This window comes from Muscardinus avellanarius (genome assembly GCF_963383645.1).
Source record: "Muscardinus avellanarius genome assembly, chromosome: 19".
NCBI classification, from domain to species: domain Eukaryota; kingdom Metazoa; phylum Chordata; class Mammalia; order Rodentia; family Gliridae; genus Muscardinus; species Muscardinus avellanarius.
In genome coordinates this window covers 46609751-46636668 of record NC_137805.1, presented here as the reverse complement: position 1 = coordinate 46636668, position 26918 = coordinate 46609751, and the positions used below count along the sequence as shown (strand labels likewise).

At 48.4% G+C, this 26918-nt stretch overlaps 1 protein-coding gene across 2 annotated transcripts in view; it reads right to left on the bottom strand.

Annotated features, from left to right (window-relative positions):
* Positions 1-26143, bottom strand: part of SNTA1 (syntrophin alpha 1) — a gene marked incomplete at both ends in the record, with an annotated part of 42766 nt that extends 16623 nt beyond the window's left edge. For both annotated transcript variants that reach the window (XM_080716677.1, XM_080716678.1), the window contains 2 exons: positions 20669-20854; positions 25852-26143. In XM_080716677.1, the coding sequence (XP_080572803.1) occupies positions 20669-20854; positions 25852-26143 (478 nt within the window). The remainder of the gene's footprint in view (positions 1-20668; positions 20855-25851) is intronic.
* Between the last annotated feature and the right edge of the window lie 775 nt (positions 26144-26918).

Below are 26918 nucleotides of genomic sequence, written 5' to 3'. Positions count from 1 at the left end.
GGCTGGCCTTAAACCTGTGATCCTCCTATCTCAGCCTCCCAAATACTGGGATTATAGGTATGTACCACCATGCTGGGAATAAGGGAGAATCTTTGTGTGTGTGTGTGTGTGTGTGTGTGTGTGTGTGTGTGTGTGGTACTGGGGATGGAACCCAGGAGCTTCTACCTCCAGGCAACCCTCACAGACCTATTTTATATTTTATTTGGAAATAGAGTCTCACTAAATTACTGAGAACCTCACTAAGTAGCCGAGGCTGGCTTTGAACCTGCAAAATCCTCCTGTCTCGGCCTCCCAAGTACTAGGATTATAAATTTGCACCACCATGCCTGGTTTAAGGGGAGAATTTTGATTGGTCAAAACTAATTATGATAATTCCAACCTACCTGCTTATGACTGGTTTAGAAAGAGTAAGATGCTACAATTCTAGCCAATTCGATGTGATGAAAAGCATCTCCTTGGCCAGCCATGGTGGCGCAGGCTTATAATCCCAGCACTTGGGAGGCTGAGACAGGAGGATCGCGCAGGTTCGAAGCCAGCCTCATCTACTCAGTGAGGCTCTCAGCAACTCAGTGAGACCCTGTTTCCAAATAAAGTATAAAATAGATCTGGGAGCCGGGCGTGGTGGCGCACGCTTGTAATCCCCACGCTTGGGAGGCAGAGACAGGAGGATCGCGCAGGTTCGAAGCCAGCCATGTGCGCTGGCTTAAAAGACCCTGTTTCCAAATAAAAATATAAAAATAGGTCTGGGAGTATAGCCCGGAGGTAGAAGGGCTTCCAGGAACCCCAGTACTACCAAAAAAAATTTTAAAATAAAAAATAAAATAGATCTGGGAGTATATCCTGGAGGTAGAAAAGCCCCTGAGTTCTACCCCCAGTACTACGAAATAATAATAATAATAATAATAATAATAATAATAATAATAAAATAGCATTTCCTTTCCTGTTCCTCCTCTGGCCTTTAGAATATGCTTGGAGGGAGCTTATTCCTAGAGCCATATTTTGACCTAAGGGTTGGGAGCCATGAAATGAGAATGGTAAGGTCTTTGATGATACCATCAGCCCCTAAATCAATCTACCTCAGAGCCATGCCGCCTCAAGATGTTCTAGATGAAGCCGGGCGTGGTGGCGCACGCTTGTAATCCCAGCATTCGGGAAGCTGAGGCAGGAGGATCGCGGTTCGCAGACAGCCTCGGCCACTTAGTGAGGCCCTCCGCAACTCAGTGAGACTCTGTTTCAAAATAAAGAATAAAAAACAGGGCAGGGGTGTAGCTCGGAGGTCGAATGCCCCTGGGTTCCACCCGGAGACCCACACACACACACAAAAGATGTTCTAGATGATAATACAATTTTTTTTCAATGTTTAAACTTGAGAGGGATAGAGAGAGGTTGATTAACAGGTACAAAATTCTAGGTGCACACCTATAATCCCAGGGGCTCAGGAGGTGGAGCGGGTGGATCTCGAGTTTGAGAGAAGCCTGGACCACTTAAGGAGACCTTGACTCAAAATAGAAAATAAATAGGGAGGAGATGCAGCTCAGTGGCAGAGCATTTCTAGATTTAATACCCTGTACTAAAAAAAAATTTCTAGATAGGAACAAATTCAAGTACAGGAGAACAATGAAAGTTAACAAGCATTTACCATACATTTCAAAACAGCTAGAAGAGAGGATTATGAACACTCCCAACACAAAAAATAATATCTGAGGTGATAGATATGATAATTAACTTGATTTGAGCATTACAAACTGTTTAAATGTTTTAAAATATCACACTGAGAGCCAAGCATGGTGGCACAGCCTTGTAATCCCAGCATTCGGGAGGCTCAGACAGGAGGATCGCAGTTCACGGACAGCCTCAGCTACTTAGTGAAGCCCTTTGCAACTCAGTGAGGCCCTGTTTCAAAATAAAGAATAAAAAATAGGGCTGACGGTGTAGCTCAGAGGCAAAATGTCCCTAGGTTCCGTTCCCAGTACCAAAAAAAAATCACACTAAAGCTGGGCATGGTGGCACTCATTTGTAACCCCAATACCTGGGAGAGGACGAGGTTGGCAGGTTCAAGGCCAGCCTCAGATACGTAGGCCCTCTGCAACTTAGTGAGACTCTGTTTTTTTATTTTATTTTATTTTATTTTATTTTATTTTATTTTATTTTATTTTATTTTGCAGTACTGGGGATTGAACCCAGGGGCATTCTACCTCCGAGCTACACTCCCAGCCCTATTTTTTATTCTTTATTTTGAAACAGGATCTCACTAAATTGCAAAGAGCCTCACTAAGTAAGTAGCTGAGGCTGTCCACAAACTGCAAGCTTCCTATCTCAGCCTCCCAAATGTTGGGATTATAAGCATGTGCCACCACGCCCAGCTGAGACCCTGTTTTAAAATAAAAAATAAGCCGGGCATGGTAGCGCACGCTTGTAATCCCTGCATTTGGGAGGTGGAGACAGGAGGATCATGCAGGTTCGAAGCCAGCTGCGCTGGCTTAAGAGACCCTGTTTCCAAATTTAAAAAATGTAAAATAGGTCTGGGAGTGTAGCCCGTGGGAGTGTAGCCCAGAGGTAGAAGGGCTTCCAGGAACCCCAGTACCACCAATAAATAAATAAATAAATAAATAAATAAATAAATAAATAAATAAATAAATAAATAAGGCTGAGGGTATAGCTCAGAGGTAGAATGCCCCTGAGTTCAATTCCCAGTACCGCAAAACAAAGAACACACACCCTGAGTTCAATGCCCAGTATAAAAAAGAAGAAAAGAAGGGGGAAGCTGGGCTAGTGTGGAGTCAGCCATAACCAACAAAATAAAAATAAAAGAAAGAGAAAAAAAACCTTTTGTGTGTGTGTGGTATTGGAGATGGAACCCAGGGACATTCTACCTCCAAGCTACCACCCTAGCCCTATTTTATATTCTTTATTTTGAAACAGGGGCTCACTGAGTTGCAAAGAGCTTCACTACGTAGCTGAGGTTGTCCTCAAACTGCGATCCTCCTGTCTCAGCCTCCCAAATGCTGGGATTACAAGGCTGCGCCACCATGCTTGGCTCTCAGTGTGATATTTTAAAACATTTAAAACCACCACGCCTGGCTGAAAAAACCTATTTGAACTGGGTTCCTGTTACTTACAGTCAAAAGCATCCTGGTTGAGGCTGTAGCTCAGTGGTAGAGCACCTGACCAGCCTATGAGAGGCCCTGGACTCAAAACACAAACACACACGCATGCACGCACGCACACACACACACACACACACACACACACGCACCATCCTGATCAGCACACCCCCCACTGGCCCAGCTGCTACACTTCCCTGCAAGAACTGTCCACACTCCTCCCCAGCGCCCTTCATGCTACTTTCATGCCGTCTAGGACATGACCCTGCTCACCTCTCTGGCTTTAGCACCTGTTAATCCTAATCTCACCCTCTAATCTAATCATACTGTCTACTCTCAGCTCTCCAAGCCACACAAGTGCTTTCTTTCTGAGCACCCTTCAGAGTTTACCATTTTGAATTCTGCTGAAGCTCAGACAAAGAGGGCAGAAAAAAAGGTAAGAAAAGACCCACAGGGAGAGCCCACGTGGATCCCTTCCTCACATGCAAGTCAGACTCCTGTACGAGCTTCTGGACTGCAACTCCTTTGAGAATCCAGTTTCTTCTGCACAGAATGCCCTTGTGCAAGGCTTGGAGCCAGGTGCTCTTGGATTTAAACTCAGCTCCAGCACTATCTAGTGTGTGGTCATGGACACGGGCTTTGGGCTGCCAGTCAGTAAAAGAGGAATAACAATGTCTACCTCAGAGAGATTCCAGGATTAAATGAAAAGATGTAAAATTTGTGGCACATATTAGGGACTCAAGAAATATATGATTCTAGCCAGGCGTGGTGGTTCATGCCTGTAATCCCAGTATTTAGGAGGCTGAAAAAGGAGGATCACAAGTTCAAGGCTAGCAAGACCTTTTCAAAATAAAAAACAAGCCGGGCGTGGTGGCGCACACTTGTAATCCCCAGGCTTGGGAGGCAGAGACAGGAGGACCGGGCAGGTTCGAAGCCAGCCTCACTGGCTTAAGAGACCTGTTTCCAAATAAAATATAAAATAGGTCTGGGGAGTATAGCCCGAAGGTAGAAGGGTTCTATCCCCAGTACCACCAAAAATAAATTAAAAAAATAAGAATAAAAAAATAAAATAAAAAACAAAATAAGGAGCCAGGCGTGGTTGCACATGCTTGTAATCCCAGCATTCAGGAGGCTGAGACCAGAGGATCGCAGTTTGCGGACAGCCTCAACTACTTAGTGGGGCCCTCTGCAACTCAGTGAGACCCTGTTTCAAAATAAAGAAATAAAAAATAGGGCAGGGGGTGTAGTTTGGAGGTCAAATGCCCCTGGGTTCCATATCCAGACTCGGAAAAAGAAAAAAAAACCCTAAATAGGTGTGGGTATGTAGCTCAGAGGTAGAATGCACCTGCATTCAATCCAAAGGAAGAAAAGGAGGGATTGAGGGAGGGAGGAAGAGAGGGAAAGAAAAGGAGTAGAGTTGGTTCTGGCCCATCAGCCTCCCTTGCCCATACTTCCTAGACTAGGCTATGATTTTGTGTGTTGGGGTTGTCTCCATCACCAACCCAGAGCCCCTACCGGACACAACCCGGACTGGATTCAAACTCCACGTCAGTGTTTTGTGGATGGAAAAATGAAGAGCAGGGCAGAATGGGCTCACTGACAGAAGGATGCCTCGGGCCAAGAGGTATCAACTCAGATCTCACCCCTCTGGGAAGCCCTCCAGATACCCAGCCTGCATCTGTCGCATCTATTGCCCCAGCCCCCTGTGGCGATGGGGGCCAGTGTCCCCCAGGCAGGAGCACTGAGGGCAGGGACCTCTGTGACTCACCACTGTGTCCTCAGACTCCAGCAGCGACCTCATATGCTATGTGCTCAGCAAATGTACATTTGTCAGTTTTGAAGTCAGGGCAACCACTGGAATCCCAGCTCACCCATCTGTCCCAGAACTGGGGCCTCCTTCTCCTTTCTCACAGGAACATACTATAAATGGACAGCACACCAGCCAGCTGGTGCCAGAAACAGGGCTTGAATTTCATCACCCAAGTTGCCTCTCCCAGACTGGGGGTGGGGCCAGGGGGCCCCAGAGTGTGGCCATAAATAGGCCAGCTCCAAAGCCTACTCCCTACTCTGATTTCTGCCTGAGTCACCCGACCGGGCGGGGCAGGACTGCCCACAGGCTGTGGCCTCCAGAGCTGAGGCACCGTGGCCCTGTGGGCAGCATCCCTGAGTCTACAAGGACGGGCCCAGCCGCTGTCCACACTCTCCCCAGCGAAGCCTTTGTCCTAGGCGCCTGGTGAAGCTCAGGTGGACACGCGAGCCCTTCCTCCTTAGGAAAGCAGGGGCAGATACAGAGGCCCCGATTCCAACAAGCACCCAGCTCTACCACGGAGGGAAGCCAGACCTCACCCCTAGCCCAGAAGCCAGGGACAGACTCCACTGGAAACCCAAAGAACAGAGGCAAGGCAGGACCATCGGCTCAGACAGTATAACTGGGGTCTATGGGGGTCACATACATGTTGCTAAGAGAAGCAGATCCTCCTGTTTTGGCTCAACACAATTCTAGTAGCTCTAGAATTTATCCCAATGCTTGAGAAATGCTTGTGACTGGATGTCACGGCTCGGAGTCTTAGCTGCAGGGAAGCCTGTCCACTAAGCTCAGCTGTCCCTGCTCCGTGCAATAATGGTCACCTACTTGCCCCTGCTTGAAATGACAGGAGCCATCCACTCGCTCACTAGTCTAGGGCCTTTCTCCTGCAACTCAAATAGCAGTCCCATGAGTAGAGGGCCTGTTCTCTTGTTCACCAAGGTCTACCCCGCATCTAGAGGAGCGCCTGATGTACACCAGGTCATCAGTGAATACAAAATTTGCTAGGTGATGGGCTGGAGATGGACCCCAGTGATAGAGAGCTAGCCTGGCATGGGCAAAGCCCTGGGTTCAATCCCCAGAGCACAGGAAGAGAGAGGAGAGAGAAAAAGGGGGAGGGAGGGAAGAAGGGAGGGAGAGAGGGAAGGAGGGATGGCGGGAGGGTGGGAGGGAGGGGCAAGTGAATGAACATTGAAAGTCCTGGGGCTTCTCAGTCTGGGGCAAGAACATGAAGGAGGTCGGGCTGTCAAGCGAGGCAGCCTTGGTGTAACATCCTTATTCTGTGACCATGGACAAAGGGCTTGACCTCCTTGAACCTCTAGTTCCTCTTTATTTTGTGTTTTGTGGTACTGGGGATTTAACCCAGAGGCATTCTACCTTCCAGCTACTACCCCAGTCCTATTTTATTTTGTATTTGAAAATGGTCTCACTAAGTTGCTGAGAACCTGGCCAAGTTTGCCAGAGCTGTTCTCAAAGCTTCGATCCTCCTGTCTCAGCCTCCCAAGTACTGGGTTACAGGTGTGTGCCACCACATCTGATGATTTACTCATTTTTAAAATAGAAGTAAGCCGGGCGTGGTGGCGCACACTTGTAATCCCAGCATTTGGGAGGCTGAGACCAGAAGAGGGGTTCATAGACAGCCTCAGCTACTTAGTGAGACCCTCTGCAACTCAGTGAGACCTGGTTTCAAAATAAAGAATAAAAAAATAGGGCAGGGGCTGTAGCTCGGAGGTTGAATGCCCCTGGGTTCCATCCCCAGACCTGCAAAATAAATAAACAAATTAATTAATTGATTAAAATAAAATAGAAGTAAAAGCCCAGAAGGCACAACAGCAACAGCACACACTTATAATTCCAATGACTCCAGAGGCAGAAGGATTACAACCTCAAGGCCATGTCTCAAAATAAAAAATAAAAAGGACCTGAGAATGTGCTAAGGTTCCACCAAAGTACTGCAAAAAAGAAAAAAAGTAGGGGGAGGGAAAAAAAAAACAATACCTGTAAAAGCACTTTTTCCTGCCTGGCATAGAATAGGTCCCTTAATAGATAGCAGTGAGGTCACTACTTCTACTGGTGTTCATGTGCGTGTATTACTGGGGATTGAACCCAGGGGCATTCTAGCTTTGAGCTACACTCTCAACCCTATTTATTCTATTATTTTGAAACAGGGTTTCACTAAGTTGCTTGGGGTAGCCTTGAACCTATGACTCTCCTGTTTTAGCCTCCCAAGTACTGGGATTACAGGTATGCACCACCATGTCAGGCTTCTGCTGGCGTTCTTAGGATGGCCACAGAAGGGGATAGACACAGGATGTGATAACAGAGAGAAGGATTTTAATTCAGGCCTTGACACTTGTTCTCTGGCCTTGGCACGTCCCAAGTTTTCTCTTAGCCTCAATTTCTTAGATGATATAATGTTCCAGCTCACTAAGCAAAGCAAAGCATTATGGGGAGTCATGACCAAGCTGTCCACCTGTCTGCCCAGGATGTGCATAGGGCTTGGGATTCCAAAAGCCTCTGAAAGGGGTGATTTTTTTGTGTGTGTGTGAGGTACTGGGGATGGAGCCCAGGGGCATTTGACCTCTGAGCTATACCCCCTACCCTATTTTTTTATTCTTTATGTTGAAACAGAGTCTCACTAAGTTGTGGAGGGCCTCACTAAATAATTGAGGCTGTCCGCAAACTGCGATCCTCCAGTCTCAGCCTCCCGAATGCTAGGATTACAAGCATGCACCACCACGCCTGGCTTTTTTTTTTTTTTCTTTTTGAAGATCTAGAGAGTGAACCCAGGGGCTTGCTACCATCCAGTTATACCATCGTGCTCTACATTATTTTTTATTTTAAATCAGGATATCACTAAATTGCTGAGACCGGCTTTGAAACTGTGATCTTCCTGTCTTGGTCCAAGTACTGTGATTACAGGCATGCACCACCACGCCCAGCTTGGAAGGAATGATCTTTAAGGATTCACTGGCCAAGCAAGGCTGAACTAAAAATAGTTCCTTTTAAGACAAAAGTAGAAAAGACTAAGAGTGTAGCTCAGAGGTAGAATGCCCGTGGATTCAAACCCCAGTCCAACGCGGGGGGGGGGGGGGGTCTACAGCTGGAAGTGTAGCTCAGTGGTAGAACAGGTGATTAGCATTCTGGAGGCCCTCAATTTGATCCCCAACACTGAAAGAAGAAGAAAAGAAGATGGAGAAGAAGGAGAAGGAGGAAGAGGAGCAGGAGGAGGAGGAGGAGGAGGAGGAGGAGGAGAAAAAGGAGGAGGAGGAGGAAGAGAGACCCTAAAGGCTCCTGAACCCGTTGAACCCGTTGGTCTAACAATACCCATTCGGAACCACACTATAGATATACATTCACAGGTATATAGAGAGATCATGGCACAAGCTGGGTGCAGTGGCACACGCCTCCAATCCCAGTATCTGGAAGACTGAGGCAAGAGGATTACAGGTTCCAGGACAGCCTCAGCAAGTAATGAGACTTTCATCAACCTAGAAAAACCCTATTTCAAAATAAAAATAAAAAATAGGGTTGGGGTGTCACTCATTCAACCCAGGTAGAATGCCCCTGGGTTCAATTCCTAGTGCCACCAAAAAAAAAAAAAAAGAAAGAAAGAATAAAGAATAGAAGGAAAGAAAAGAAAGACCACAGCACTATTGTCTGTGATGCAAGAAATAAGAAAAAACCTGAATGCCCATGAACACGGGCTACAGAAACAAGCTGTGAGCGCCCTGACTCCCAGAGGCCACCCATCCCTGTTTTCTACTTTGAGTCCCAGCCCAGAGCAGGGGTTCAGTAAATATCTGCTAAATGAATGGATGTTATGCCGCCATTAAAAAGAACAAGAGATCCAGGCATGCTAGCTCACACTTATAACCCCAGTACTTGGGAGCCTGAGACGGGAGGATCGCAGGTTCAAAGGCAGCCTTGGCAACTTAGCAAGACCCTCAGCAACCTAGTGAGACCCTGATTCCAAGTAAGAAATAACATTGGGCTGGGGACATAGCTTGGAGGTAGACTGCCTCAGGGTTCAATCCCCAGTGCCCTCCCCACAAAAAATAAGGGGAGCCAGACACAGTGGCACACACCTATAATGCCAGCAACTGGGAGACTGAGATAGGATTACAGATTTAAAGACAGCTTCAAGCCGGGCGTGGTGGGCACGCTTGCAATCCCAGCATTCGGGAGCCTGAGACAGGAGGATCGCGGTTCGCGGACAGCCTCAGCTACTTAGTGAGGGCCTTCGCAACTCAGTGAGACCCTGTTTCAAATGAAGAATAAAAAATTGGGCAGGGGGTGTAGCTCGGAGGTCAAATGCCTCGAGGTTCCATCCCCAGACCCGCAAAAAAATAAAATAAAAACAAATAAAGACAGCTTCAGCAACACAGCGAGACACACCGCAACCTAGTGAGACCCTGTTTCAAAATAAAGATATAAAAAGGAATGGGGGTGTAACTCGGAGGTAAAATGCCCCTGGGTTCAATTCCCAGTACCACAAAATATAAGTAAAAATAAAATAGGGCTTGGGCTATAGCTCAGAAGTAGAATATCCCTGGGTTCAATCTCCAGAACCACAAAAATAAATACATAAAAATAAATTTAAAATAAAAAGGGTTGGGAGTGTAGCTTAGAAATAAAATGCCCCTAGCTAGGCATGATGGCCCATATCCATAATCCCACTACTTGGGAGGCTGAGACAGGAGAAATGCAGGTTCAAAGTCAGCCCCAGGAATTTAGTGAGGCTCTCAGCAACCTAGCAAGCCACTGTTTCAAAATAAAAAATAAAGAGCCGGGCATGCAGCGAGGCCGGCATTGGAGCCTGCTGTGAGGCAAGGCCGGTGCTGAGGCCTCCGAGGCCAGGATTGGAGCCTGCCTTGAGGCAAGGCCGGTACTGGGGCCTCCGAGGCCAGGATAAGAGCCTGCCGAGGGGTTAGGCCGGTGCTGGGGCCAGTGAGGCCGGCATCGGAGCCTGCCGTGAGGCAAGGCCGGTACTGGGACCTCTGAGGCCGGGATAAGAGCCTGCCTTGAGGCAAGGCCGGTACTGGGGCCTCCGAGGCCAGGATAAGAGCCTGCCGAGGGGTTAGGCCGGTGCTGGGACCAGTGAGGCCGGCATCGGAGCCTGCCGTGAGGCAAGGCCGGTACTGGGACCTCCGAGGCCGGGATAAGAGCCTGTCGAGGGGTTAGGCTGGTACTGGGGCCAGCGAGGCCGGCATCGGAGCCTGCCGTGAGGCAAGGCCGGTACTGGGGCCTCCGAGGCCAGGATAAGAGCCTGCCGAGGGGTTAGGCCGGTGCTGGGACCAGTGAGGCCGGCATCGGAGCCTGCCGTGAGGCAAGGCCGGTACTGGGACCTCCGAGGCCGGGATAAGAGCCTGTCGAGGGGTTAGGCTGGTACTGGGGCCAGCGAGGCCGGCATCGGAGCCTGCCGTGAGGCAAGGCCGGTACTGGGGCCTCCGAGGTCAGGATAACAACTTGCCGAAGGACTAGACTGGTGCTGGGGCCAGCAAGGCCGGCATCGGAGCCTGGCGTGAGGCAAGTTCACTCCTGCAGCCTCCAAGGCTGGGACCAAAGCCAGCTTAGGGGTTAGACTGGTGCAGGGGCCAGCGAGACCAGAACCGGGGCCTCCCATGAGGCAAGGCCGCTGCTTGAGCCAGCGAGGTCTGGATCAGTCCACTGAGTAGCCAGGCCACTACTGGGACCATCAAGAGTGGGATCGGTACTTGCAACGCAGCATGCACAGAGAAATATCGCAGAAAATATAAATCAGATGCTTCTCTTAATCAGCAATAACTAGGAGGAAAAGGGCAACAGGAAGAGGTTGAGCTATAGAAAGGGCCCTATAGTGAAGCAACTAATGTGACCAATCAGAGGGTATGTAATACTGGAGGACTGAGCCTCTTTAAAACGCAGGAGGTACATAAACAAATGTATCAAAGTAAATCACCAAAGAAGCGTGGGATGGAGGGAGGGGGAGGGAATGGGATGGGGGCTGGAGGAGGGCTAATTGGATGATGTGTGCTTGTATATCCTCTCAAGTCTTGTACTCCAATGTGATTGATATATGACTACAATGCACCAATTTAAAAAATAAATTAAAAAAAAAAAAAAAAGAGCCGGGCATGGTGGCGCACGCTTGTAATCCCAGCATTCGGGAGACTGAGACCAAAGGATCGCGGTTCGCGGACAGCCTCAGCTACTTAGTGAGGCTCTCTGCAACTTAGTGAGACCCTGTTTCAAAATAAAGAATAAAAACAGGTCAGGAGGTGTAGCTCAGAGGTCAAATGCCCCTGGGTTTCATCCCCAGACCCCCCCAAAAAAATTTTAAATAAAGCTGGGGATGACTCCTAGATTTCACCTCCTATACCACAATAAATAAATACATACATACATACATACATACATACATACATACAGAAATACAGAAATACAGAAATACAGAAATACATACATACATACAGAAAGAAAGAAAGAAAAAACAAAAGAAAGAGAAAGAAAGAAAGCCCACCCCCGAGTTCTATTCCCAATACCACCAAAAGGGGGGGTATAAATCAGGTACAGTGGCCCACACCTGTATTCCCAGTAATTAGGAGCCTAAAATGGGAGGATTGCAGGTTTAAAGTCAACCTCAGCAACCTAGCAAGCCTCTGTTTCAAAATAAAAATAAAGAGCCGGGCATGGTGGTGCACGCTTGTAATCCCAGCATTTGGGAGGCTGAGACCGGAGGATCGCGGTTCGCGGACAGCCTCAGCTGTTTAGTGAGGTCCTCTGCAACTCAGTGAAACCCGGTTTCAAAATAAAAAATAAAAAATAGGACAGGGGGTGTAGCTCGGAGGTTGAATGCCCCTGGGTTCCATCCCCAGACCCGAAAAAAATATATATAAAAATAAAAAATAAAGGGTTGGGGGTATAGCTCAGAGGTAGAATGTCCCTGGGTTCAATCTCTAGTAATAACACAATAATAATAATAATAATGATAATGATAATAATAATAATAATAATAATAATAATGTTTTTTTTGTGTGGTACTGGGAATGGAACCCAGGGGCATTCTACCCCCAATCTATACTCCCAGCCCTATTTTTTTTATTCTGTATTTTGAAACAGTGTCTCACTGAGTTGCAAAGGACCTCACTAAGTAGCTGAGGCTGGTTGTGAACCACAAACCCCTTGTCTCAACCTCCTGAATGCTGAGATTACAAACATGCGCCACCACACCCAGTTAAGTGTTACATAATTATGGTGTGTGTGTGTGTGTGTGTGTGTGTGTGTGTGTGTGTGTGTCTGTGTTAACAGGGATTGAACTCAGAGATGTTCTATCTCCAAGCTACACCCACAGCCCCATTTTATTTTATCTTAGTTTTTTATAGTACTAAGGATTAAACCCAGGGGCAGTCTACCTCCAAGCTATATACCCCCAGTCCTGTGTGTGTGTGTGTGTGTGTGTGTGTGTGTGTGTGTGTATGTTATGGGAATTGAACCCAGGGGAATTCTACCACCAAGTTACACCCCAGCCCTATATTTTTTTGAAACAGGGTCTCACTAAGTTGTTAGGGCTTCACAAGTTGCTGAGGCTGACCGCGAACCTGTGACCCTCCTGTCTCAGCCTCTCAAGTACCTGGATTACAAGTGTGCGCCACCATGCCCAGCCCCCCAGCCCTATTTTTTATTCTTTATTTTGAAACAAGGATTCACTAAGTTGAGGAGGGCCTCACTAAATAATTGAAGTTGGCCACAAACCTGCAATCCTCCTGTCTCAGCCTCCCAAGTAGTGGAATTACAAGTGTGTGCCTCCATGCCTGGCTTCCCATTTTATTTTTTATTTTGAAATAGGGTTTTGCTAAGTTGCTGAGACCCTCAGTAAGTTGCTGAGGTTGGCCTTGAACCTGCAAACCTCTTGTCTCATCCTCCCAAGTGCTGGGATTACAAACTTGTGCCACTAAGCCCGGCTCCAGTAGGAATTTTAGTTGATGTCTGGGCATCAGCCCAGAGCTAGATTAATCCAAATTTTGTCAGTGGAGAGTCACATGGTCCAAAGTTATGTGTGTGTGCGGCCAAATAAATGTTTCCTTGAGAACAATGTTCAAACAAGTCTTTGCAGCCATGGGAGTCCTGGACAGGGGCTCCATTCCTGCCTGTTCCTGAGACAGGAGGCCCTTAGTGGCCTCAGGAGCACAGTACACTCAGCTGAACAGGGTGAGCCTAAATTAGCTGCTATATCCCACTTTTTTTTTTTTTTTTTTTTTGGTACTGGTGACTGAGCCCAGAGGCATTCTACCTCCAAGCGAGACTCCCAACCCTTTATTTTTTATCTTATTTTATTTTTTTGTGGTACTGGGTATTGAACCCAGGGGAATTCTACCTCTAAACTATGCCCCCAGTCCGATTTTTTTTTTTTTTTTTTTTTTTTTTTGGAAACAGGGTCTTACTAAATTGCAGAGGGCCTCACTAAGTAGTTAAGACTGGCCATGAACCTGGATCCTCCTGTCTCAACCTCCCAAGTACTCGGATTACAAGCGTGTGCCATCATGCCCAGATCTTATTTTATGTATTTATTTATGTATTTATTTATGTATTTATTTTGCAGTACTGGGGATGGAACCCAGGAACATTTTACCTCCAAGCTACACCCCAGCCCTATTTTTTTTATTCTTTATTTTGAGACAGGGTCTCACTGAGTTGTAAAGAGCCTAAGTAGCTGAGGCTGGCTGCAAACCCGGATCCTCCTGTTCTCACTAAGTTGTTAAGGCTGGTCTCAAACCTGCAATCCTCTAGTTTCAGCCTCCCAAGTACTAGGATTACAGATGTGTGTACCACCATTGCCAGCTACCTCTGAGCTACACCTCCATCCTCAGCCCTATTTTTTTTTCTTTATTTTGAAACAGGGTCTCACTAAGTTGTGGAGGGCCTCACTAAGTAGCTGAGGCTGTCCACGAACCATGATCCTCTGGTCTCAGCCTCCCAAATGCTGGGATTACAAGCGTGCGCCACCTTGCCTGGCTACTCATCCCATTTTTTTTTTTTTTTTTTTTTTTTTTTGGTGGTACTGGGGTTCCTGGAAGCCCTTCTACCTTCGGGCTACACTCCCAGACCTATTTTATTTTTGGAAACAGGGTCTCTTAAGCCAGCACGGCTGACTTCGAACCTGTGCGATACTCCTGTCTCTGCCTCCCAAGCACGGGGATTACAAGCGTGCTCCACCACGCCCGAACCCATACTCATCCCATTTTGGATGATGGTAATGCATGAAGCCAAATTGCAGATGAGACACCTGACAGTTCATTCCCCCACAAAGTTGGCAGGGCACTGGCCTGAGTTCTGAAGCCTCATACCAGAAAAGCTCAGAAGTCAGTCAAGCCCAGCATGAGATGAGAGAGACAGAGACAGAGGGACAGAGAGAGAGACAGACAGACAGAGAGAGAAAAATACAACAGATTGAACCCAGGGGCATTCTACCTCTGAACTACACCCCTAATCCCCCCCCCCTTTTTTTTAAACAACATCTTGCTAGATTACTAAAAGTCTTGCTACACTGCTGAAGCTGTCCTTGAACCTGTGATCCTCCTCCTGGCTCAGTCTCCCAAATACTGGGATTACAGGTGTGCACCACCATGCCTGGCTATGAGCCCTTCTTAAACATTAAGAAAGGCTAAAGAGAAATTAGAGCTGGGCATGGTGGTGCACACCTATAATCTTAATACTTAAGAGTCTGAGACAGGAGGATCTCTGGTGGAGAGCCAGGTTCCACAATTTAGTGAGAACCTGTTTCATAATAAAGAATTAAAAATCAGGCTGAGGGTATAGCTCAGAGATAGAATGCCCCTGTGTTCAATCCCCAGTACCAAAAATAAAAATAAAAAGGGCCAGGGTTTATGTAGCTCATAGGTTGGAGGCCCTTGGGTTCAAACCCCAATACTAAAACAAAGAGGGAGGAAGTTAAGTAGAAAGGATCAGAGATATGCCCTACTGATTCCTCAAACACTCACCAAGACCTAAGGCTTCAAGGCTTGCTGGGCCCAGTGCCAGGCCGGGGCTCAGAGATCAACTACACATGGTTACAGCCCCTGAAGAGCTTCCATGGCTGAGAAGGTGGGTGTAGTTCAGTTGTAAAGCTTGTCTTGCCTTCAAGAGACTCTGGGCTTAATTACCAGAACCAGAGGGGGGGGGGCCTTCCAGTTTTCTTTCCTTCTTTCTTTCTTTCTTTCTTTCTTTTTCTTTCTTTCTTTTTTTTTTTTTTTTTTTTTTTTTTTTTTAGCAGTGCTAGGAATTAAACCCAGGGGCATTCTACCTCCAAGCTACACCCCCAGCCCTATTTTATTTTTTATTTTGAGACAGGGTCTCACTAGGTTACAGAGGGCCTAAGTAGTTGAGGCTGGCCATGAACCTGTGATCCTCCTGTCTCAGCCTCCCAAATACTGAAATTACAAAGCGTGAGCCTCCATGTCCGCTCTATATTTTTATCATGCACATTTATTTAAATATGCTCTTAGGTTTTTTTTTTTTTTTTTTTTTTTTTTTGGTGGTACTGGGGTTCCTGGAAGCCCTTCTACCTCTGGGCTACACTCCCAGACCTATTTTTTATATTTTTTTTATTTGGAAATAGGGTCTCTTAAGCCAGTGAGGCTGGCTCCAAACCAGCACGATCCTCCTGTGTCCGCCTCCCAAGGGCGGAGATTACAAGCGTGCGCCACCACGCCCAGCTAGCTCTTAGCTTTTTTTATGTGATACTGGGGACTGAAGTTAGAAGCACTCTACCTCCAAACTATACCCCAGACTGACTTTATTTTTTATTTGGAAGTAGGGTCTTGCTAGGTTGCTAAGATCCTCACTAAGTTGCTGAGGCTGGCTTCGAACCTGTCTCAGGTATGTGCCACCACACCCAGCTGCTGTATCTTTTAAAAGCCTGATCTTTGTGTAGGATATACTTTTTCTACTTCGTACAAAGTATTAAAATTTACTTTATTAAGGAGCTGGGCATCATGGCACATCCTTGTAACCCCAGTACTTGGGAGGCTGAGACAGGAGGATCACAGGCCAGCCTCCGCTACTTACAGAAGCCCTCCACAACTTAGTGAGACCCTGTTTCAAAATAAAGAATAAAAAATAGGGGTGAGGATGGGACTCAGAGATAGAATGCCCCTGGCTTCAATCTCCAGTTTCAAAACAAAATTTACTTTATTAGTTTTTCCGGCTCTTGAGTATTATCTTTTAATGTACCACAGACTCACTGATGTTCTTCTCTGTGTGCCAAGCCACCCTGGAACAGGGAAGAGGAAAAGGCATTTTCCTCATATATATACCCCTGCCACTTCCCCACCCTAGTCTCCAGGAGCCCAGGCTGGCCCTGGTATGAGACTGCACACAGTGGATTTCTCGCGGCAGCAGACAAGGCCCTGTTGGCTACCAGCTTGCACCCAGTCTCTGGGCACAAACACATCTCTGCAGCTGAGAACAGGCTCAGGACATTTGTGCAAATTCCTGGGCTAAGGAAAAGTTGTGGGAGGCAGGCTGGTGCTGCTAAGGCCCAGCTGAACCCACAGCTCGGGCCAGGGAAAGAGGGCTGTTGCCAGACCTTGGAGTTTGTTGGTGACACCTGTTCTTCCTGGACATTCTCAGGGTATTCTATACCCTCCGGGCCCCAGACCCCAGGAATGATGCCCAGCTGCCTTCCAAATTCACATCCAAAAGACAAATCATTCCTCCATGGCCCCTTAGAGGTGGCCTCAGGAAAAGGTTAGGCATGAGGAAGTTCTGAACAATGTGGCCAGTGACTGTGCTTCTGGCCATGGGCTTCTCCAAGGACCGCCCAAAGTGTCAAAGACCAGCCATGACCCAGCACCCGCCTTCCTCCAGCCTTCTCACATCACCCCTGCCATTCAGAAATGCTTGAGCCCACTTCCCCACTCCACCCCTCCCACCCCACTACCACTCACCCTTTGTGCTGCCTTAGGTGGAATTAACTCTGTCCCTAAGACAGCTGGGCCAGGCGACCAGGTCAAAAGACTTCAACTAAGCTGGGCGTGGTGGCGCACGCTTGTAATCCCAGCATTCGGGAGGCTGAGACAGGAGGATCACAGTTCAAGGACAGCCTCAGCTACTTAGCAAGACCCTTTGCAACTCAGTGAGACCCTGTTTCAAAATAAAGAATAAAAAATAGGGCAGCGGGTGTAGCTCAGAGTTAGAATACCCTTGGGTTCCATCCTCAGGACCACAAAGAAAAAAAAAAAAAAAAAGACTACAACTAAGAAAGAGCTAGGAAAACCCAACAAGAAGGCCACAACCTCCTCCTTACCCAGACCTGAAAACTATCTTACCCTTTGAAAAGTCCCAGAAATCTCTCTCTCTCTCCCTCTCTCTCTCTGTGTGTGTGTGTGTGTGTGTGTGTGTGTGTGTGTGTGAGAGAGAGAGAGAGAGAGAGAGGGAGAGAAAGAGAGAGAAAGATGGAGACTGAACCTAAAGGTATTCTACCTGCAATTCTCCAACCTCAGCCCCCCAAGTACTGATATTATAGGCTTGAGCCACCATCCCCAGCCCGTTCCTTCTATACTGCATCTGGGGCAGACATTGCTAATCAATTCCAGATCCTTTCTGCTGAGCCCAGACAAGGCCTCCCAATCTCCCCAAATATGAAACTCCTACTGGCTACCAGTAAGGCTGACACTGTGAGGGGGAGGGGCAGGGGAAAGGTAACCGGGGTTTAAACCCAGAGGCATTCTACCTATGAGCTACCCCCTGGCCTTTTGTTTGTTTGTTTGTTTTGAAACAGGGTCTTGCTAGGTTGTAATATGCTACGATGCTGAGGCTGTCCTCGAACATTCGATCCTTCTGTCTCAGCCTCCCAAGTACTGGGATTACAGGCATGCGTCACCATGAAAACTACTGGTCTGCCGGGCGTGGTGACGCACGCTTGTAATCCCAACATTTGGGAGGCTGAGACCAGAGGATTGCGGTTCGCAGACAACCTCAGCTACTGCTTAGCGGGGATTACAAGCGTGCGCCACCACGCCCGGCCCGAACCAAGGGGCATTTTATCTCTGAGCTACACCTCAGCTTTAGTGAGAACCTGTTTCCAAATAAAAAATAAAATAGGGCTGGGGTATAGCTCAGAGGTACAATCCCCAGTAACACAAAACAGAGGGGGCCACCAAAGGTATAGCTTAATGGTAAAGTACTTGTTTGTCATGTAATGAACCTTAGGTTCAGCCGGGCATGGTGGCACACGTTTGTAATCCCAGCATTTGTGAGGCTGAGACAGGAGGATCACGGATCTCGGGCAGCCTCAGCTACTTAGTGAGGCCCTTTGCAACTTAGTGAGACCCTGTTTCAAAATAAAGAATAAAAATAGGGTTGGGAGTGTTGCTCAGAGGTAGAATGCCCCTGGGTTCCAACTCAAGTACTGTCTGTAAAAAAAAAAAAAAAAAAAAAAAAAAGGAAGAAAGGAAGGAAGGGAAAGGGAAGGGAGGGAAGGAAGGAGGGAGGAAGGGAGGAAGGAAAGAAAGAAGACAGTTACAGTAGAAATTTACCATCTAATGACAAAACTTTCATATTACAGAAACTAAAAAAGTTTTCAAGTCAGCTAAAATGTGACATTTCAAAGAATGTCAGTTGCTTTAAACTCATTGCTGGCTATAAATATCAAAGTCAGGTGTGACGGCAAAGGCCTATAGTCTCAGTACCTGGGAGGCTGAAACTGGTTTGAGGACAGCCTCAGCAATTTAGCAAAACCCAAGAAACTTAGTGAGACCCCTTGTTTCAAAATAAAATAAATTAATTAAATAAAATAGGGTGAGCCACAGTGCTTGGGAGGCTGAGACAGGAGGATTGCATAACTTCGAAGCCAGCCTCAGCTACTGAGTGAGGCTCTCAGCAACATAGTGAGACCCTGTTTCCAAATAAAGTATAAAATAGGTCTGAGAGTGTAGCCCGGAGGTAGAAAGCCCCTGGGTGGGTGTACTCATTCGAGTCACCCCTCCATGCCAGTCTGGTATGGAGCTGTACCTATCCTCTGTATTTCTATCTTTTAATAAACTTCTTTAAATCTTCAAAAAGAAAGAAAGAAAGAAAGAAAGAAAGAAAGAAAGAAAGAAAGAGAGAGAGAGAGAGAGAGAGAGAGAGAGAGAGAGAAAGAAAGAAAGAAAGAAAGAAAGAAAGAAAAGCCCCTGGGTTTCACCCCTAGTACCACACACACACACAAAAAAAAAAAAATAGGGTGTGGGATGTAACTCGAGGTAGAATGCCCCTGAGTTCAATCCCCTGTACAACGGTACAATAAATAAATACCCAAGTAACAAGGTATCTGGGGGAAAGTCTCTCTCTCCCTCTCTCTCTCTTTTTTTTTTTAGTACTAGGATTGAACCCATAGGCATTCTATCTTCAAGCTATATCCCCTAGCCCTATTTTTTTATTCTTTATTTTGAAACAGGGTCTCACTGAGTTGCAGAGGACCTCACCAAGTAGCTGAGGCTGTCCGCGAACCCCGATCCTGTCTCAGCCTCCCGAATGCTGGATTACAAGCGAGCGCCACCACGCCCGGCTGAGAGTCTCTTATACCTCTATTACTTATGTATGATGTTATTTGACTTGCTGTTAGAATGACTGATAGAAGCTGGAGGTATAGAGCAGTGGTTGCATGCTTGCCTGGCACACACAAGGCCTTGGGTTTGGTCCCTAGCACCACCAACACAACAATAATGATTGATATATTTTTAGGGACCAATACTCTAGAGTCAGCTCTTTTTTTTTAGTAATTTTCTTTTTTTAGAAAAGAAAATGCATCAGTAGCACTTATAAATACACCTAAAATGCAAAATATAAAATAAAACTGAGTGGGAATTGAGGTCAGGGGCCAAATATTACCCAAGGACCCACAGGCTCTTTGCTTCTATGGCCTCTTGGAGACAGCTTTGGGGAAACCAAGGCAACCAAGCAGGATTTGGGCTGGGACTCTGTTCAACAGCTTGGCTGGCCCTGGCATTCTGCATCAGCCCCCGCCACCTCCCTATTCTGGGCAGGAAGCCAAAGGCACATTCCTCAGGCCCCCACAGATTTCCAGAGCTGACAGACTGGAGGCTGAGGAAAGGGCTGAGCGAAGCAGAAACCTCCTGACAGAGATGCCCAGAATTAGAGACGGGACGACCACAGCCGAAGGCCTATCACAACTGATGGGAAACTGAGGCCCAGGACGGTGAGTCTCACCCGAGAACACACGGGCAGCAGAGAAAGCCACCCAGCCAAGTCATCTCTGATTCTGGCTACGATTTGATATCTTACTACCTAGTGGCCAAACCCTCTCCCAAAGGAGGATGACCTCAGGATATTAGGGCCCTGGGTGCTAGAAGGACCAGGAGTTAAAAGTTCAGCAGGCCATTCAGGAAAGAATGCTAGCTGCCCCTCCCCTGCACCTACCCTCTCTTCCCTGGGTCACTCACTGGGCTGGACATCCTGCCTTATCCCTTTTGTCCTGTTCACGACAGCCCGAAGTGGCAGGAGCTACATCCCAGTTTTATAGATGAGGAAACCAAAACTCAGGGAACTGAAGCAACTTGTCCTAGGCCACCCTGCTCATGAGTGGCCCAGAGGAAATGCAAACCAGGTCTGCGGAACTCTGGGCCACTTTTCCCTCTACCACCCCACTCGTTCTCCAGGCAGGGCCCCAAGGTCTGCTTCTGTTTTCAACCCTGCCCACCTCCCATCCCCAAGGCTGCCTGGGGGAGGAAAGGCGGGAGGTAGCCCCACCCAGCCCTCTGGGCTCTGTGTCCCAGCTTACCCTCCAGTACCACCTCCTTGCCGGTCTTCTTCAGGGCCTGCACCGCCTCGTCATGGGTGGCCGTTGACAAGTCTTCACCATTCACGGACAAAATGGCGTCCCCCACAAAGAGGGCCTCCGTCTGGTCTGCTGCCAGGCCCTTAAAGATCTTGGAAATGAGAATAGGCATCTTGTTCTCTCGGCCCCCTGCACAGGCACAGAAGGAAGAGGAAACTGAGGCAGATGCTTCAACGCCTGGGAGTCACATCAAGCTGAAATTACTCCTGAAGGGCTACCTCAGTGCTCAGCCCAGGGCTGGGAAAGGGGAGCTCAGGGAGAAGCCCAGAGCCAGGCGTAGGGACATTCTCCAGGGAGTCGGTACTTGGGAGGCTAAGCCAGGAGTATCACTGGTTCAAGGCCAACCTCAGCAATTTAGCAAGACCCTGTTTCAAAGTAAAATATTAAAAAGGGCTGGGGGTATATCTCAGAAATAGAATAGCCCTGAATTCAATCTCTAGTACAAGAGAGACAGACAGACAGACAGACACACACACACACACACACACACACACACACACACTCAGAAAGAGTCTCAAAAGTTGGAGACACTAAACCAGGTGTGGTGGCGCACACTGTAATCTTAGTATTTGGGAGGCTGAGACAGGAAGATCACAGATTTGTAGCCAGCCTCAGCAACTTAGTGAGACCTCTTTCTTTTTTCTTTCTTTCTTTCTTTCTTTCTTTCTTTCTTTCTGGTACTAGGGATTGAATTCAGGGGCATTCTATCTCTAAGCTACACCCTCAGCCCTATTTTTTATTCTTTATTTTGAAACGGTCTCACTGAGTTGCACAGGGCCTCACTAAGTATCTGAAGCTGTCCACGAACCACGATCCTCCTGTCTCAGCCTCCCAAATGCTAGGATTACAAGCATGCACCACCATGCCAAGCTAGTGAGACCCTTTTCAAAATAAAAATAAAATAGGGCTGGGAGTATATCTCAGAGATAAAATTTCCCTAGGTTCAATCCCTAGTACCATATGGTTTGTGCTTATAATCCCAGTACTTGGAAAGCTGAGACAGGAGGATGCAGGTTTCAGGCCAGTCTCAGCAATCAGCAAGGGATATCTCAGAGATAGAACATCCCTGAGTTCAATTCATAGTACCAGAAAAAGAAAAAAAAAGACAGAAGTCAAGCTGGGCATAGTAGCACATGTCTATAATCCTAGCTACTCAAGAGGCTGAAGCAGAAGGATCTCAAGTTCAAGGCCAGCCTTGGCCACTTATCAAGAATCTGTCTCAAAATTTATATTAAAAAATTGAGGGTGGCAGATATGGGTCAGCAGCACATAACTTACCTTACATGCACCATGCACTGGATTTGATAACCAGAACAGAAAAAAAGAAAAAGCTAAAAATGCTGCCACACTGCCATGGGCTTGGTGATACACACTTGTAATCCCAGGACTTGAAAAGCTGAGACAAGAGGATCACAGGTTTGACACCAGCCTTAGTGACTTAGTGAGATCCCATTTCAAAATAAAAAAGAGGGCCGGGCATGGTGGCGCACGCTTGTAATATCAATACTTGGGAGGCTGAGACAGGAGGATCTCAGTTTCATGGACAGCCTCAGCTACTTAGTGAGGCCCTCCACAACTAAGTGAGACACTGCTTCAAAATAAAGAGTTAAAAATAGGGCTAGGGAGCCGGGCGTGGTGGTACACACTTGTAATCCCAGCATTTGGGAGGCTGAGACTGGAGGATCATGGTTTACAGACAGCCTCAGTGAGGCCCTCTGCAACTCAGTGAGACCCTGTTTCAAAAATAAAGACTAAAAAATTGGGCAGGGGGTGTAGCTCGGAGGTCAAATGCCTCTGGGTTCCATCCCCAGACCCCCCCCAAAAAATAGGGCTGGGGTTGTAGCTAAGGTAGAATGCTCCTGGATTCAATCCCTGGTTCTGAAAAGAAAAAAAACAATGTAGTTCTGGGGGTGTAGCTCAGAGGAAGAATGTCCCTGGGTTCAATCCCCAGTACCACAAAAGATAAATAAGTCATGATTGCATTATGCCTGACAATAAATTTATTTTCTTTCTTTTTTTTTTTTTTTTTTTTTTTTTTTTTTTGTGTGTGTAGAGGGTACTGGGGATTGAACTCCAGGGGCAGTCTACCTCCTAGCCCCAGCCCTATTTCATTTGTTATTTTGAAACAGGGTCTCACTAGGTTGCTGAAAGTTCTCACTAAACTGCTGAGGCTGATCTGGATCCTATAATGCCCCAGTCTCAGCCTCCCAAGTACTAGGATTACAAGTACATGCCACCACGTCCAGCTTCAGTAAAAAATAATTAAATATGTTAATAGGACTGGGGTTGTAACTCAGTGGTAAAGAGCTTGCCTAGCATGTTTAAGGCCCTAGGCTCAATTCCCATTACTGCAAAAGAAGGAAATAGTAATAATAGTTCACATTACTTAAAAATAGTTTCACTTACCAAGTGCCAAGCACTGTGCTAAATGCTTCCAACACTGTCTCACAACACCCATCAGCTGGCAGTATGGAGACAAGCCCCTGGCCCAAGGTCACTCAGCTAGTAAAGCCCATACTTGAACCTGTCAGCTGGCTCCAGAACCACACACTCTTAACCCTGTGGTAGACTGCAATCAGACCTTCCATTCCTGGTCTAGCCTAGGAGCACTGAAGACCAAGAACTAGCGGCTCAAGAAGGGAGGCCATTGTTCCAAGGTTACACAACAAGCACGTGGCAGAGCTGGGGTGAGGATGCCACATAGGCCCCCAGCACTGCACAGAGCTTTGGCCTAAGAGAGGAAGGGTTTCTATTTTTATCTTCCCATCCCCACTTACTAGCTCAATGGTAGAGCATTTGCCTAGCATGCATGAGAGCCTAGGTCTGATCCCTGGTGGGGAGGGGAGAGGGAGAGAGAGAGGGAAGGAAGAAGGGACGGAGGGAGGGAGGGAGGGAGGGAGGGAGGGAAGGAGGGGCTGCCTGTCTAAGTTGTTGTTCAGTTCAAAGCTATGATCATTCATGATTCAGTTGGACCCTAGAGGATAGGTTACCATGGCAACAGGAGCCCAGTCTCCATCCACAAGGAATTAGATGACTGGATGGAACTGGTACTTCTCCACTAACACCTTCTAAAAGTATCCTCCTAAAAGTACCCACCTGGAACTATGGAACTGAGAAGTAACTTTCTATGACCTTGAAAAACCCCTGCTCCTCTGGGAATTCCATGCAAGCCCTAAGCTTTATCCTACTCTGGCACAGAGTGTACAATGGTAATTAAAGTTCAAATCTCAGCTCTTCAGTCACTGACTGTGTGATCCTAGGGAAATCATATTGCCTTTCTTTTTTTCTTTTTCTTTTTCTTTCTTTTTTTTTTTTTTTTGGTGTGTGTATTACTGGGGATAGAACCCAGGGGCATTCTACCTCCAAGATATACCCTCAGTCCTATTTTATATTTTTATTTTGAAACAGGGTCTTGCTAGGTTAATGAGTCTCACTTCTTGCTGAAGCTGTCCTTGAACCTGCGATCCTCCTGTCTCAGCTTCCCAAGAACTTGTACTACAGGCGTGCACCACCACATTCAGCTATCATGTTGCCCTTTTCAGTCTCAGTTTCTTCTGCAAAACGGGGATTATACTCACTACCTTTTGCCACTTGTTGCCAGGATGAAGTGGATCATGAGCCAAGCGTACTGGGCAAGCACCTGGCACAGAGTGGTGGCATTCACCACCACCCCTGCCAGGGCCTGCAGGCACCAGTGAACACAGCCAGCACCAGGGAGGCCTAGGAAGGGGCAATGCAAAATGCCCATGCAAGGTGATGAAAGGGCTGAGCATGATGGCACACACCCGGAAACCCAGATCTTGGGTGGCTGGAACAGGAAGATCACGGTTCAGCCTCAGCAACTTATGGAGACCCTCCGCAACTTAGAGTAACCTTGTTTCAAAATAAAAAATAAAAAGGGCTGGGAGGATAAATCAGAGATTCCCCAGTACTCCTCCCTAAAAAAAGAGGTGACCAAAGAACTGATAGACTCCCAAGCACTCTGCTGGGGGCTGGACGCCTGACAAGATGATCTGCAGTGGTGAGCTCAGCAGCGGGTGTGTGTGTGTGTGTGTGTGTGTGTGTGTGTGTGTGTGTGTGTGCAGGAAGTTTAGCACCATCATTAGTTGCTTTGGGAGCCTCTCTTGGTCTTCATTTTCCTCTCATCTCACAGCAATAATTAACCAAGCATGTACTAAGCACTGACAGAGCAAACGCTGCTTTCACAGAAGCAGCTCAACACCAGCCAGACAAGGTGGTGCTCTCCTGGGATCCCAGTACTCAGGAGGCTGAGACAAGAGGACCGCAGGTTCCAGGCCAGCTTCAACAACTTAAAGAGACCCTCGGTAACTTAGTAAGACTCTGTTTCAAATTTAAAAGCCTGGGAGTATAGCCCAGAGGTAGAATGCCTTTGAGTTCAATCCCTAGCAAGAAAATAAAATATCACCATCCACCATCACTCTCATATACAGTTGAGGAAACAGATTCAGAGTTCCGAAGTAACTTTACAGTCAAATTCACACAGCAACCCTGGACACGGTCTGGTTAACCCTAAAGATGCTGTCAGTTTCGGGAGCTGAGGGTTCTCAGGGAGGAACAGCAACTCTGGGCCCACCCTCTACATCCTGGGCAAAGTAGAAAAGGTCTGAACTGCAGACTCAACCCGGATTGTCACAGCTCCCTGCTCGGCTATACAACCTTCCGAGGGCCTCAGACTAGGTCCTTAGGGCCCATCTGTGATCCGACTGTTCCTGCACCCACATATCCTATGCCTGTGCTTCCCGGACCTCAGGCCTTGCCCCCACCTTGGTTGTGCCTCAGGGAATTTCCCCTCCCCTGTAGTGTCCCAGACCCCGCCCCTGTCTGCTTTTCGGGGCGCCCCTCTTGTCCTTGATGACCAGCCACTTGCACTCTGAGACTCCTGTGCCTCCACACTTAACTTGAGCCCGTGTGTCCTTGGTGCGCCCACAATCTCCCCCACACCAGCGCTGCCCGTGCCTTCTGAGACCTCCACAGTCCTGGAGCCCCTCCGACCTGGGTGCTCTGCGTGCCCTCGGGCCATCGGTCAGCTCAGAACCCCGAAGCCCCAGACAGAAGGCCCGGGACTCCACGCTCTGAGCGCCCGTCTGTCGCTGCCCCACGCCCACCTTTGATGCTGATGCCCAGCCCGCCGGCGTCGGCCTTGCGCACCGTCACGCGGCGCCGCTGGAGCAGCAGCGCCTCGGGCAGCGGCGGGGGCGCCGCGCCCTGCTCGGCGGCGCCGTTGAGCTGCGCGGGCTCGGGCTCCGGGCCGGGATCGCCGTCGGCGGGGCTCACGGTCAGCTCGTCCTCCGCCAGACTGAGCAGCACCCGCTGCCACCGCTCGCCGCCGGCCCCCGAGCCCGCCCCGGCGCGCAGCTCCAGCAGCCCGGTGCGCGGGGCGCGCCGGCCCGACGCCATCTTCGCCTCCGAGCCCGGGCCGCGGCGCTGCCCGGTCCAGTCCTGCCTGGACGATCCTACCGAGTGCCCAGGGCGGAGGGCAGCCGGCCCGGCGGGGCCCGCCGCCACCCTACCCCGGCCGCGGGGCGGAGCTTCGGGCGGGGCCTCCCCGGGGTGTGGCCAGTGTCGGGGGCGGGGCCACCGGCCGGAGGGGAGCCGGGGAGGGGGTGCGGAGCCGCCTGGGGGTGGGGCTTAAGGCGACTGGGCGGAGCCACCGGGTGAGACGCGGGGCGTGGGTGGGGCGCTGGGCGCGGCCTCGAGGAGCCGGGCTTCCATCAGGGCCCACCTAGAATCCCTTGGAGAAGGCTCTGGCCACCAGCACGGAGCTCTGGGGCCGTAGCTCAGGGGCTTAGGAGCTCGACAAGAAGAGACGCACTTTGGAACCTAGTGGACGCCAGGGCAGGGCTACGGCTGGTAGGCGCTGGGCTCGTGTGCAGGCAGCACTTAGCGTGCAGTGAGGGACTTTCTGAAGGTAGTAAGAGACCGGCGGACTCCACCGAGGACTTAGGGAGGAGGCTTGACACTCCCCACTTCAAAACTAGAAAGAAGTCTAAGAAATTAACGTCCTAGACAGGGGTAGTGACGCACGCTTGTAATCCCAGTATTTGGGAGGCTGAGACAGGAGAATCACAGGTTCGCGGCCAGCATCAGCTGCTTAGTGAGGCCTTTCGAAAATTAGACCCTGTTTCAAAATAAAAACTAAGCCGGGCCTAGTGGTTCATGCTTGTAATCCAGC